The sequence below is a fragment of the Bos indicus genome, chromosome 6, assembly GCF_029378745.1.
Source record: "Bos indicus isolate NIAB-ARS_2022 breed Sahiwal x Tharparkar chromosome 6, NIAB-ARS_B.indTharparkar_mat_pri_1.0, whole genome shotgun sequence".
Lineage (NCBI taxonomy): Eukaryota > Metazoa > Chordata > Mammalia > Artiodactyla > Bovidae > Bos > Bos indicus.
In genome coordinates this window covers 91,757,439-91,770,069 of record NC_091765.1, presented here as the reverse complement: position 1 = coordinate 91,770,069, position 12,631 = coordinate 91,757,439, and the positions used below count along the sequence as shown (strand labels likewise).

At 41.4% G+C, this 12,631-nt stretch overlaps 1 protein-coding gene across 1 annotated transcript in view; it reads left to right on the top strand.

The window, feature by feature from the left end:
* Nucleotides 1-12,631, top strand: part of SCARB2 (scavenger receptor class B member 2) — an 81,287-nt gene that overhangs the window by 21,362 nt on the left and 47,294 nt on the right. The window contains exon 2 of the mRNA XM_019962945.2: nucleotides 3,659-3,816. Within this exon, the coding sequence (XP_019818504.2) occupies nucleotides 3,659-3,816 (158 nt within the window). The remainder of the gene's footprint in view (nucleotides 1-3,658; nucleotides 3,817-12,631) is intronic.

The window sequence follows — 12,631 nt, the reverse complement described above, 5'->3', positions numbered from 1 at the left end:
TGGTGTGCTGTGTCACAGGGCATGGTTTCCATCCTGTTTTGAGGCCAGTGTCTCTGTTCATCATGATTCAGATCCTCACCACTAGAGGGGTTTCAGGTGATGTCATTAGCTGCTTCTTATGCAATCTAGTTATTGTTTCACTAGTGGACTTATACTCTCTTTATCCGTAGATCTCCTTTTCCTCTCTTCTTTTTAAATTTTTTCTCAGCGTTGGGAGTTCCCTAGCTGTCCAGTGGTTGGGACTCCACATGTCCACTGCCGTGGGCACAGGTTCAATCCCTGGTTGGGGAAGTAAGATCCCACATGCCGTGTGGCACACCACCCCCCAATTTTTTTTTTCTCAATGTTAAGGGTTTTTTTTTTTTACTCATTATAAAAACTTGGAAAATACATGATCTCATCAAGGAGAAAATAAAGAGTCGGACACGACTGAGCGACTTCCTTTTCACTTTTCCCTTTCATGCATTGGAGAAGGAAATGGCAACCCACTCCAGTGTTCTTGCCTGGAGAATCCCAGGGACAGGGGAGCCTGGTGGGCTGCCGTCTATGGGGTCACACAGAGTCAGACATGACTGAAGCAACTTAGCAGATCCCAACAGCTATCAGATCAAAATAACAGCTATCAGATCCCTGATAGTTCAGTTGGTAAAGAATCTGCCTGCAATGCAGGAGGACCCTGGTTCAATTCCTGGGTTAAGATCTGCTGGAGAAGGCGTAGGCTACCCACTCTAGTACTCTTGGTCTTCCCTTGTGGTTCAGCTGGTAAAGAATCCACCTGCAATGGTGGGGGCTGGGTTCGATCCCTGGGTTGGGAAGATACCCTGGAGAAGGGAACGGGTACCCACTCCAGTATTCTGGCCTGGAAAATTCTGAGGACTGTGTAGTCCATGGGGTCTCAAAGAGTCGGACAGGACTGAGCAACTTTCACTTTCAGATCCCAACATACAGAGTTAGTCACTGTTTGCATTCTGGTTTATGTATTCTCAGTCTCTGATCTTTTCCTTCTTAAGCACCTCAATGATCTTAACTTTTTAAAAAATGAATTTATTTTTAATTGAGGGATAATTGCTGTACAGAATTGTGTTGGTTTCTGCCAAACATCAACATAAATCAACCATAAGTATACATATGTCCCCTCAATGATCTTAACTTTAAAAAAGCAGTTTTTCCTAAAAATACCAGGACAATACCCAGATCAAGTCCAATTCCAAAGCAGTAGTTATTTAATTCACTTCAATTTAACAGTACTTCCTTCTAAACTTTAACTATGCCTTATCTCTGTTGTTCATTCACTAAGCTGTGTCCAGCTCTTTGAGATCCCATGGACTGCAGCATGGTAGGCTTCCCTGTTCTTCACTGTCTTCCAGTGTTGGCTAAAACTCATGTCCATTGATTTGGTGATGCCATTCAACCATCTCTTGTCTTAGCTCGATATTAAACTTAATTAGCTAAATCTTAAAAAAAATGCAGTTTTTCTTTAATAACAAGTTAGCTACTAGGTATTAGGTTTATGTGTATTAACCTTGGGTGCAGTATTAATCAGGCTTCTCTTGTAATGCTGGATAACAAACAACCCCCCAAACTCAGCAGCTTATACATGTTAGGAAGTAACATGTACTTCCTACTCCTTATGGCCAGGTTGGCTGCAATTTGAGCTGAGCTATGTCAGCTGACTTAGGCTGGACTCCTGGCACCATGGCTGGTCTACACATGACCATTTTAGGGCCTTGGCTGAAGGGTCACCAACTGCCTGGGACAGGGTAGCAGAGGGTGGCTGGTGGAAACTTGCCATGCCTTTAAGGCCTCAGCTTGAAGCTGGGGCATTCCCATTCCATCCACATTCAGTTAATCAAGTCAAGTCACTTGGCCACACCTGAAGTCTGCAGGGTGGCAAGGTCACTCCTTGCCTAGAAGGGCCAAGGTGTTTTAGTTTGGGACTGTGCTCTATTTGTTTGTGAGGGGTGTCATAACAGTTAAAACAGACTGGGTGACTAAAGCAACAGAAATATATTGTCTCAGAGTCTTCGATACTAGAAGTCTAAGATCAAGGTGTCAGCAAGGTTGATTTCTTCTGCCTCTCTCCTTGGCTTGTATGTGGCTATCTTCTTCCTGTGTCTTCACATGATCCTTATTTTGTGCGTACTTATATCCTAATCGGAGAAGGCAATGGCACCCCACTCCAGTACTCTTTGCCTGGAAATTCCCATGGATGGAGGAGCCTGGTAGGCTGCAGTCCATGGGGTCGCTAAGAGTCAGACACGACTGAGTGACTTCCCTTTCACTTTTTACTTTCCTGCATTGGACAAGGAAATGGCAACCCACTCCAGTGTTCTTGCCTGGAGAATCCCAGGGACGGGGGAGCCTGGTGGGCTGCCATCTATGGGGTCGCACAGAGTCAGACACTACTGAAGCGACTTAGCATATCCTAATCTCTTCTTCTTATAAGGACATCCTTTATATTGGATCACAGCCCACCCTAATGACTTCTTTAACCTTTAATTTCTCTTTAAAGACCCTGTATCCAGGGAATCTCTGGTGGTCCAGAGGTTAAGAACCCAGCTTCCAGTGCAGGGGATGTGGGTTCGATCCTTGGTTGGGGAACTAAGATCCCATATGCTCTGGGGCAGCTGAGCCCCACACTCCAGAGCCTGGGTGCCACAACTAGAGAGAGGTCTGGGCAACACAACAATGACCCGACACAGCCAAATAAATAAATATTTTTAAAAATAAAAGACCCTGTCTCCAAATACAGTCACATTCTGAGGTACTAGGCGTTAGGACTTCAATATACAAGTTTGTTTGGTGGGGGGCACACACAGATTAGACCATAATACATAGTAAGGGTGGGAAACAAAGGAAAGATTGTAGACAAAGAATACCCTAAGCACTAGTGTAGCTTAGCTTTCTCATTTTTAAATCAGGGATAGGCGAATCTATGCTAGGGGTCTGCTGGGCACTGGATGAGAAAATGCATTTAAAGCCCCTAGTGGTGGAAGTGGTAGGAGTGGGTGTGTGTCAGTCACTCAGTCGTCCAACTCTTTGTGACCGCATGGACCATAACCCGCCAGGCTCCTCTGTCCATGAAAATTTTCAGGCAAGGATACTGGAGTGGGTTGTCATTTCCCTCTCCAGGGGATCTTCCTGACCCAGGGGATCAAACCTGGGTCTCTGGCATTACAGGCAGATTCTTTAATGTCTGCACTGCCAGAGAAACCCCAGGGGTGGGTATGGTTCTACCTCAAATGGGAGGACCAGCTTTCTGGCCCTCTGGCCCTGTTCCCTGGGCGAGCTGGGTGAGCTGGGAATGCATGCAGCTTCTCAGAGTGGCCTGACTTCCATGGAAGCTGTCTGACCACTAGACTCTTGGTAACAAAGCAAATAAGGCCTGTTGGTACTCAAACTGTGGCCTTAGCCATGTCTCCATCCATGAGCTATGGCTCTAGCTTGCAGCTTTTCTTTACCACACATATTTATTGAATACCTGTTATGGTTTATAAGTGTTGTGGGCTCCATACTGCCACAAGGCGTGGCCCTGCTCTCAAGAGACTGCAGCCTGTGAAAAAAATAAGTGAGCTGGGAGGTCAAATGAGAAGGTGTCCCTCGCTCCACCTGTGTGTTCAAAGCCTTATGCTGTATAAATCTCTTTGTCCTCCTCTAGAATATCGTGTTAAGGAATGGTTCTGAGACCTTTGATTCCTGGAAGAAGCCCCCTCTGCCTGTGTACACCCAGTTCTATTTCTTCAATGTCACCAATCCAGAGGAGATTCTCAACGGGGAGACCCCTCGGTTGGAAGAAGTGGGGCCATACACTTACAGGTGAGTCCTCAGCACCTGCCTGCCCTGCCAACCAGAAAACGCAGCAGCACCCCCTGTGGCCTGAGCCCCCGTCTCTTCCCACGGGCCTCCTCAGTGTGCTGCACGGGAAGCACAGATTCTGACTACATCTGTCTGAAGCGCTGCTGGTGGTGGGCACATAGCTGTGAATGAATGGCTTTGTGGATGGGCCAGTCCCAGCCTGTTGTGTTTAGAAATGCAGCTGCTTCTTCCTGAGCTGGAGAATGTGGTTACTAAGCCATGAATAGCTGCTTCCACTCCCTACCCTTTTAAGGTGGCCCCTGATTTTCTATGGCTTCCCAGGTGGCTCAATGGGTAAAGAATCCACCTGCAATTCAGGAGATGCAGGCGGACATGAGTTCGATCTCCAGGTCTGGAAGGTCCCCTGGAGGAGGACGTGGCAACCCACTCCAATATTCTTGCCAGGAGAATCCCATGGACAGAGGAGCCTGGCGGGCTACTGTCCATAGGGTCACAAAGAGCTGGACACGACTGAAGGGACTAAACACATGCATGTGATTTTCTATAGTGACCTTTAGGGTCTTTCCCTTGTTCTCTCCCCACATACCTAGTCTTACGCCAGCTCCCAGAATTCATTGTTAGTCTGAAGACAGGCCTTTCTGTCTCTTCTTTTTCTTTTTTAATTGAAATATAGTTGGTTTATAGCTTCCCTGATGGCTCAGTGGTAAAGAATCCACCTGCCAATGCAGGAGACCCAGGTTTAATCCCTGGGTAGGGAAGATCCCCTGGAGAAGGAAATGGCAACCCACTCTAGTATTCTTGTCTGGAAAATTCCACGGACAGAGGAGCCTGGTGGGTTACAGTCCATGGGGTTGTGAAAGAGTCAGACACGACTGAGCAAGCACAGATGAGATGATAGTTGATTTATCATGACTAATTTCTGCTGTATGGCAAAGCAGTTCAGTTATACTGAATGTATATGTGTACATTCTTTTTTTATATTCCTTTCCGTTGTGGTTTATCATGGGATATTGAATATAGTTCCCTGTGTTATATAGTAGGAGCTTGTTTTTCTATCTCTTCTTATTTACTTCTTTCTCCTCCTCTCCTGAGCACAAAAGATAACCAGGTGGCAGAGTGGGTTAGAGTCGTTGGCAGTGACCACTGATTGTAAGCATTGGGGAGTTAGAATTTCTTTAATCATTTTTTAGAAAGATTAGTAGAGGGAGGTGCTTGGGGATCTTATGGTCAGAGTATTTTCCCCACTGTTGCAGTATCTCCCACACCTCCAAGACAGTAACCTCCCCCACAACCTTTGCAAACATCTTTTCAACAAAGTTTCTCTTTACCAAGTTAAAAAAAATAATATTAGAGGAAGCAGATCTTTCTTCAGAACTGCTGTGTGGTAAAAATAGGACGAGATTCCGTCGTAACCGATTGCTCAATAAATGGTTGCTGACTGATTCAATCGTTCTGAGTCAGGACTGTCTCGGTGCTGGAACTCAGAGATAAAAGTTCCCTGTCCCTGCCTCAGGTGCTAAAGGTCTGACTCTGGAGTCGAATGGCCGGTTGTCAATCTCCCCTCGGCCACTTACCAGTTCTCTGTGCTTCTGTTTCCTTATCTATAAAGTGGGGATAAAAATAGGACTTCCACCATGAGATTGTTATGAAGACCGAGTCAATGGGTCAGTATTTATAAAGTATTTAGACTAGTGTCTGGCATGGAATTAGTGCTAGTTAAGTGTTTCATGTTATTATTAGTCTTAGTGGATTGTCTTAGTCTGTGTAAATCAATGCCCAGAATCGTAAAGATCAGCTTTATCATCATGAAGTGAAGTGTAAGTCGCTCAGTCGTGTCTGACTTTTTGCAACTCCATGGACCATACAGTCCATGGAATTCTCCAGGCCAGAATACTGGAGTGGGTAGCCTTTCCCTTCTCCAGGGGATCTTCCCAACCCAGGGATCCAACCCAGGTCTTCTGCATTGCAGGCAGATTCTTTACCAGCTGAGCCAGGAGGGAAAGCCTATATTATCATTGTATAGTAGAATTTGGGGAAAAAAAAAAAGACAACACTTGGGTCCTCATTTTAAAAAGCATTTTTGTACATTTAATGCCTCAAGAAACTCCATGGACTAGGTTAAGCCAGGCCTGCATTTGAGGGTGTACAGCCAGGGGACTGAAGTTGAGCCAGAATTAAGATTTTTGAGTGTCCTGTTTGTTTTGCAGTTTTAACCATTTTTTAATGGTGATTTAAAAAAAATAATAGAAAATATACCATCTTTACCATTTTGAAGTGCAATTCAGTAGTTTTAAATATATTCATATTGTTGTAAAAACAGACCTGCAGAACTTTTTCCTCTTGCAGATATGAAGCTGTTATAGCCATTATATCACACCCCTTCCTCCTCTCCCCTCAGCCCCTAGGAACCACCAGTCTGCTTTGTTTCTATGAATTTGACCACTGTAGACACCTCATATAAGTGGAATCATACAGTATTTGTCTTTTGCTGTGTTTAACTGAATTCCTTCGAGTGGGGATAATGACTGACTCCCTGCAAGAATAAACTCACCCAAGAACTAAAGGAAAACCCCTACGGTCTTCCCTCTGGGTCTTCTGGGCCTGTTCCTGTCATTGTTATCCTCGTCTGAAAAAAAGATGTAGGTTCTAGTCATAACCCAACAAAATCCAATATTTCATGAAGTCATGTTGTGGGCCATGGCGTCTGCTGCCTTCATGTGCTGTTGTAGATGTGGTTATGGGGGTAAATAAATCCTAGAAGTGAAATACTGTCCAACTGTCACCATACTCCCCAATGTTCCCATCTTCAGTTCAGTTCAGTCGCTCAGTCGTGTCTGACTCTCTGCGACCCCATGGACTGTAGCCTACCGGGCTCCTCCGTCCATGGGATTTTCCAGGCAAGAATACTGGAGTGGGTTGCCATTTCCTTCTCCAGGGGAACTTCCCAACCCAGAGATCGAACCTGGGTCTCCCGCGTTGTAGGCAGACGCTTTACTGTCTAAGCCACAAGGGAAGCCCCAATAAGTGTCAGATCAGATCAGATCAGATCAGTCGCTCAGTCGTGTCCGACTCTTTGCGACCCCATGAATCGCAGCACGCCAGGCCTCCCTGGCAAATCCCAGAAGTGTTACAGTACCATGGCTTCACCATTAAGGAAACACAGATACTGTTATGTCTCATGGTAGCTCTTGCTCAAAATATCATCCATGATCATAAATATTTCAATATTATAGTGCTTGTTAGACCTGCTGCTACATCTTGTTTAAAGTGTCAATAAAGAATCCCACATTGGGACTTTCCTGGCATCCTATGGTTCATTTTTATGAATCTTCTTGAAGATTTTAATTTTTGTAAAAGCATCAAAGAGTACAACAGTAGCTGTCTATAAATGACAAAAGACTTAAATTACATGATTTGATTACCGTGCAGTTGACAAACTTGGTTATTTCTGCGACAGTACAACATTTTAAGAAGTAAGTAGAATCATAACTGAAAAATTATACCAGGACATACAGGACATACTAGATTTTTAAGAATTCCATTGATTTTCTAGACTATGTTAATGACATTTACCCATGCATTATAGCCACTTATTTGACAATGTTTCCCATGTAATTTAACATATCAGATAGACCTAATTAGTTTCATACCTCCTTTGAAGATGTTTTAGGGTTCCTCTTGTTGTAGTCAAGAAACAAACTCACTCGGACAATGCAGATAGTGGAGTGCAGTTTATTACACCAGTGGGCCCAAGGCAGAGTCTCCTCTTAGCCAAGGACCTGAACCAGTTTTTTGTGAAAACCTTATATACCCTAAGTGTATGTGCCCAAACCCACCTCCCCAAATTCCCTGAAACTAGTCTGAACAAAGGAAAAAGAAAGATACAATTAAAGTTAACCGGTGATTCATATGCCCTAAGCCTAGGTAGTTAACAGGGGACAATTATCAATAGGCCCGTGGTCATACCACAATAAGCATAATAGAATGTTTGATTCTATTCAGTAACACGGATAATTAGGGTATTCTTTTAGGCAAAAGGGAGTCTAGGTATGAGCCCTGGGGCTCTTCCTTCTGGGGCCTGGTTTTCCAGTTGGTATGTCGTTTCCATAGATACTGGGCATATAGCTCAAAGTCCACAGTCCGGCCCAAGATGGAGTCCTGCGTTCAAGAGGGAGCCTGTTCTGTCTGTGTCCTCCTTCACTCTAAGGCATTTGAATGTTAGCTAGAGGTCAAAAGAATTTCATTTAGAATTGACTTGGGGAAGTTTGCCAAAGATATCGAAAGGTTTACAACACTTGGTCAAATAGGTCACTGTGAAAAACTTTTATTTACTTAACCAAAATGACAGATTTTAAAGGCAAATACAGACTGTTACAACACATCACTTAAAAGGTAGAGAAACTTTTTTTAAACTGTTATCAAAAGCAAATCAATATTCCAAGAAAACTTTGTTCTCTTAACACAGAGAAAAAACCAAATTTTGATTTTGTACTAACTTACTTTTAATGTTGAAATTTGTTTACTCAGTTAAATTTTATTTTAATCTTAGCCAGTCCCGACCATGTATGAAACTCTTTTCAGGGTTTCTTTCCCACAATGCTTCTAAAACTTTCTTGTCTTCAGATTTTGTCCTATGCTTTCTTTTTCTTTCTCTCTCTCCAGGACAAAATACCTTCTTTTCCTTTAACAAAATGCATTTCCATTCCTTATATTGTTTTCCCTTTCATACAAAGATGTTTTCCTTATTAATTTGTGTAGTTTTAATTACATATATTAATTAGAATTCTTTTTTTTAAATTTAATTGGAGGATAATTGCTTTGCAATGTTGTGTTGGTTTCTGCCATACATCAACATGAATCAGCCATAGGTATACATATGTTCCCTCCCTCTTGAACTTTCCTCCTACCTCCCCCCCCCCCACCCCAGGTTGTCACAGAGCACCAGGTTGAGCTCCCTGCATCACACAACAAATTCCAACTGGTTATTTATTTTATATATGGTAATGTATATGTTTCACGGCTACTTTTTCAACTCAGCCCACCCTCTCCTTCCCCCCACAGCGTCTGCAAGTCTGTTCTTTATGCCTGCATCTCTATTGCTACCATACAAATAGTATACCTCGCTTTTGAAATGCCATATATGAAGCACTCTATTCTTTTATAGTATTTTGTCCTCATTAGTTCATGAAAGAGATGAACCATCTCATTTCTTACTTTAATTTTTGAATTCCCATTTGTCATAATTTCCCACTTCTATTACTCTTGCCCTTTGATAGGCTCCCTCTTAAAGTGTTTTGGGTTAATTCTACTTGCCTTCTTAGAATAGCTTTTTTTTTTAATTTTTAAAAATTTATTTATTTTTTACTTTACAATATTGTATTGGTTTTACCATACATCAACATGAATCCGCTGCGGGTGTACATGTGCTCCCCATCCTGAACCCCCTTCCCACCTCCCTCCCCGTACCATCCTTCTGGGTCATCCCAGTGCACCAGCTCCGAGCATCCTATATCCTGCATTGTACCTGGACTGGCAATTCGTTTCTTATATGATATTATACATGTTTCAATGCCATTCTCCCAAATCATCCCACCCTCTCCCTCTCCCACAGAGTCCAAAAGACTGTTCTATACATCTGTGTCTCTCTTGCTGTCTCGCATACAGGGTTATCATTACCATCTTTCTAATTAGAATTCTTAACCTTTAAAACTTTAATTTCTTTCTCCAAAGAATATATACAGATGGCCAACAGGCACATGAAAAGATGCTCAACATTGCTAATTATTAGAGAAATGCACATCAAAACTACAATGAGATCAGAGTGTCTACCATCAAAAAGTCTATAAATAATAAATGCTAGAGAGGGTGTAAAGAAGAGGGTACCTACTTTCACTGTTGGTGAGAAAGTAAATTGGTACAGCAACTATGGAGAATCATATGGAAGTTCCTTAAAAAGCTAAAAATAGAACTACTGTATGATCCAGCAATCCCACTCCTGGGCATGTATCCAAAAAAAGATGAAAAATCTAATTCAAAAAGATACATGTACCCCAGTGTTCATAGTAGCACTATTTACAATAGTTAAGTCATGGAAGCAACCTAAAGATCCATTGACAGATGAATGGATAAAGATAATATGTGTGTGTGTGTGTGTGTGTGTGTGTGTGTGTGTAGTAGAATACTACTCATCCATAAAAAAGGAATGAACTGTTACCATTTGCAGCAACATGGATGAACCTAGAGATTATCATACTAACTGAAGTAAGTCAAAGTCAAATATTATATGATACTGCATAAATATAGTATCTAAAAAAAATACAAATTAACTTATTTTTGAAACAGAAACTCACAGACATAGAAAACAAACTATGATTACCAAAGGGGGAAGGGGGTAGGGAGGAATAAATTAGGAGTATGAGATTAACAGATACACACTACTGTATTTAAAATAGATAAACAATAAGGACTTACTGTATAGCATAGGAAATTATATTCAGTATCTTGTAATAACCTATAAAGGATAAGAATCTGAAAAAGGATATTTATATCCACATATATCTACATGTATACATGTATATTTTTATCTATCTAAATCACTTTGCCATACACCTGAAACTAACACAGTATTGTGAATCAAGTACACCTCAGTACAAAATTTTAAAACCTTATTTCTAGTGAAAACTAAGAAGTAAGCAATTATGAACTTTTGCATTAGCATTCTGTATATTGACAAACATAAAACACCACTTATACTTTTTAAAAACATGTGCCCTTTTTATGGAAAAGTTTTCAGGGTGGCACAAAACATATTTATTAATGGTCCTAAATATCTTTATGGGATTCCCTGGTGGCTCAGCTGGTAAAGCATCCGCCCACAATGCGGGAGACCTGGATTCGATCCCTGGGTTGAGAAGATCCCCTGGAGAAGGGAAAAGCTACCCACTCCAGTATTCTGGCCTAAAGAGTTCCATGGACTGTACGGTCCATGGGGTTGCAAAGGGTCGGACACAACTGAGCAACTTTCACTTTCTAAAATCTTAAATTTCTCTGTAAAAGGAAACCTAATTTTAGTAAGTACTGTTTTAATATCTTACTTTATTTGGGAATGATCTAGATATTTAGTACATTTCCATCATTTAACTTAACTTAGCAAAACTCTAAAAGTTTTAGGTTACCAAAAATCTGGAGAAACTTATTTAAGTAGATATACCGTAAAACATAATAATTCTGAAAGAGTTCACTAAAGGCTCTTATCCCATTTGCATCTATTGAATTCGTTTATTCTCAACAATCATATTTTACCTGTGAAAACTTCAGGAGACATCAGATCAAATTAGCCATCATTCCAAGCTATTTTTCTTGCTGATAAATTTTATAAGAGAAATAATATGAACATATTTGACTAGGTGCAATAAAAGTAAGTCAGATCAGATCAGATCAGTTGCTCAGTCGTGTCCGACTCTTTGCGACCCCATGAATCGCAGCACGCCAGCCCTCCCTGTCCATCTGTAGTATTTAAACCAACAAACTTAAACGTTAAACCAAGTATTAATGTTGAATATTTCCCAGATCACATGAACCTGAAATTCATTTGGTTTATTTCTAATACAGTTAGAAATACTTAATTTCTAAGTGCTTACTTTTAAGTCAATTAACCAGAGCTCCTTTATAAATTAATATTGATGACACTGTCTGGAGGTAGAGACATATCTATAATGTACACACAGACATGTAACAGACATAATCAGAGATCTCATAACTTCTTTTTATAACTTAGTCATAAATCAGGTATTACAATATAAGTTTATAAAGAACAGTTGGAATAAGTTACATTTATTTGCTCAGATGACTTTTTACAGGGACAGTTGTTTTCAATTCCCCAGAGAACTGTTCTACTGCTTGCTGCTGCTGCTGCTGCTAAGTCACTTCAGTCGTGTCTGACTCTGTGCGACCCCATACACGGCAGCCCACCAGGCTTGCCCGTCCCTGGGATTATCCAGGCAAGAACACTGGAGTGGGTTGCCATTTCCTTCTCCAATGCATGAAAGTGAAAAGTGAAAGGGAGGTCGCTCAGTTGTGTCTGACTCTTTAGTGACCCCATGGACTGCGGCCTACCAGGCTCCTCCATCCGTGGGATTTTCCAGGCAAGAGTACTGGAGTAGGGTGCCATTGCCTTCTCCGGTTCTACTGCCTAAATGGTATCAAATGATTCATTCATCCAACCACATTTTCTTTAATTTGCTTCTTTGTTTAATCAGTGGGAAGATTTCCAACTACTGGAAATCAGGAGTTCTGTGTTCTAGAACTCTAGGGTTCATTTTATCTTGCCTACAAAAGTTTGCACAAAGCATTTCACAAAAGTCCTCTTTCTGAAGGCACAAGTCAAACCCAGAGCAATTTTCCATAGTGGAAAAAAAGGGAAAATCTCCACTATTCCTTTATTAACTAAGCCCTGAATATTAGCCCCAGTTTTCTTTCATGTTGTGTGGACTCAGGTAAACTCTATTGGTTTCCTTTAATATGTTTAACTAGTCTTACCTTAGGGGCAGATATATATGCTCTGTGATATAATGCCAGGCAGGGAAAGCTTTCCCTAGTGAGACATAATGTTTATCTCACAATATAATCAGGCAAAAGAGGTGTAACCGTCTCATATAAAGCCCATTCAAATAGGCCAACTTTTAAAAAATAAATTTTTATCTCATTTTTAGCAATTGTTATACCTTTAACTTTAGCCAAGGGATACCCGTTTGACTGTGTGGATCACAATAAACTGTGGAAAATTCTGAAAGAGATGGGGATACTACACCACCTG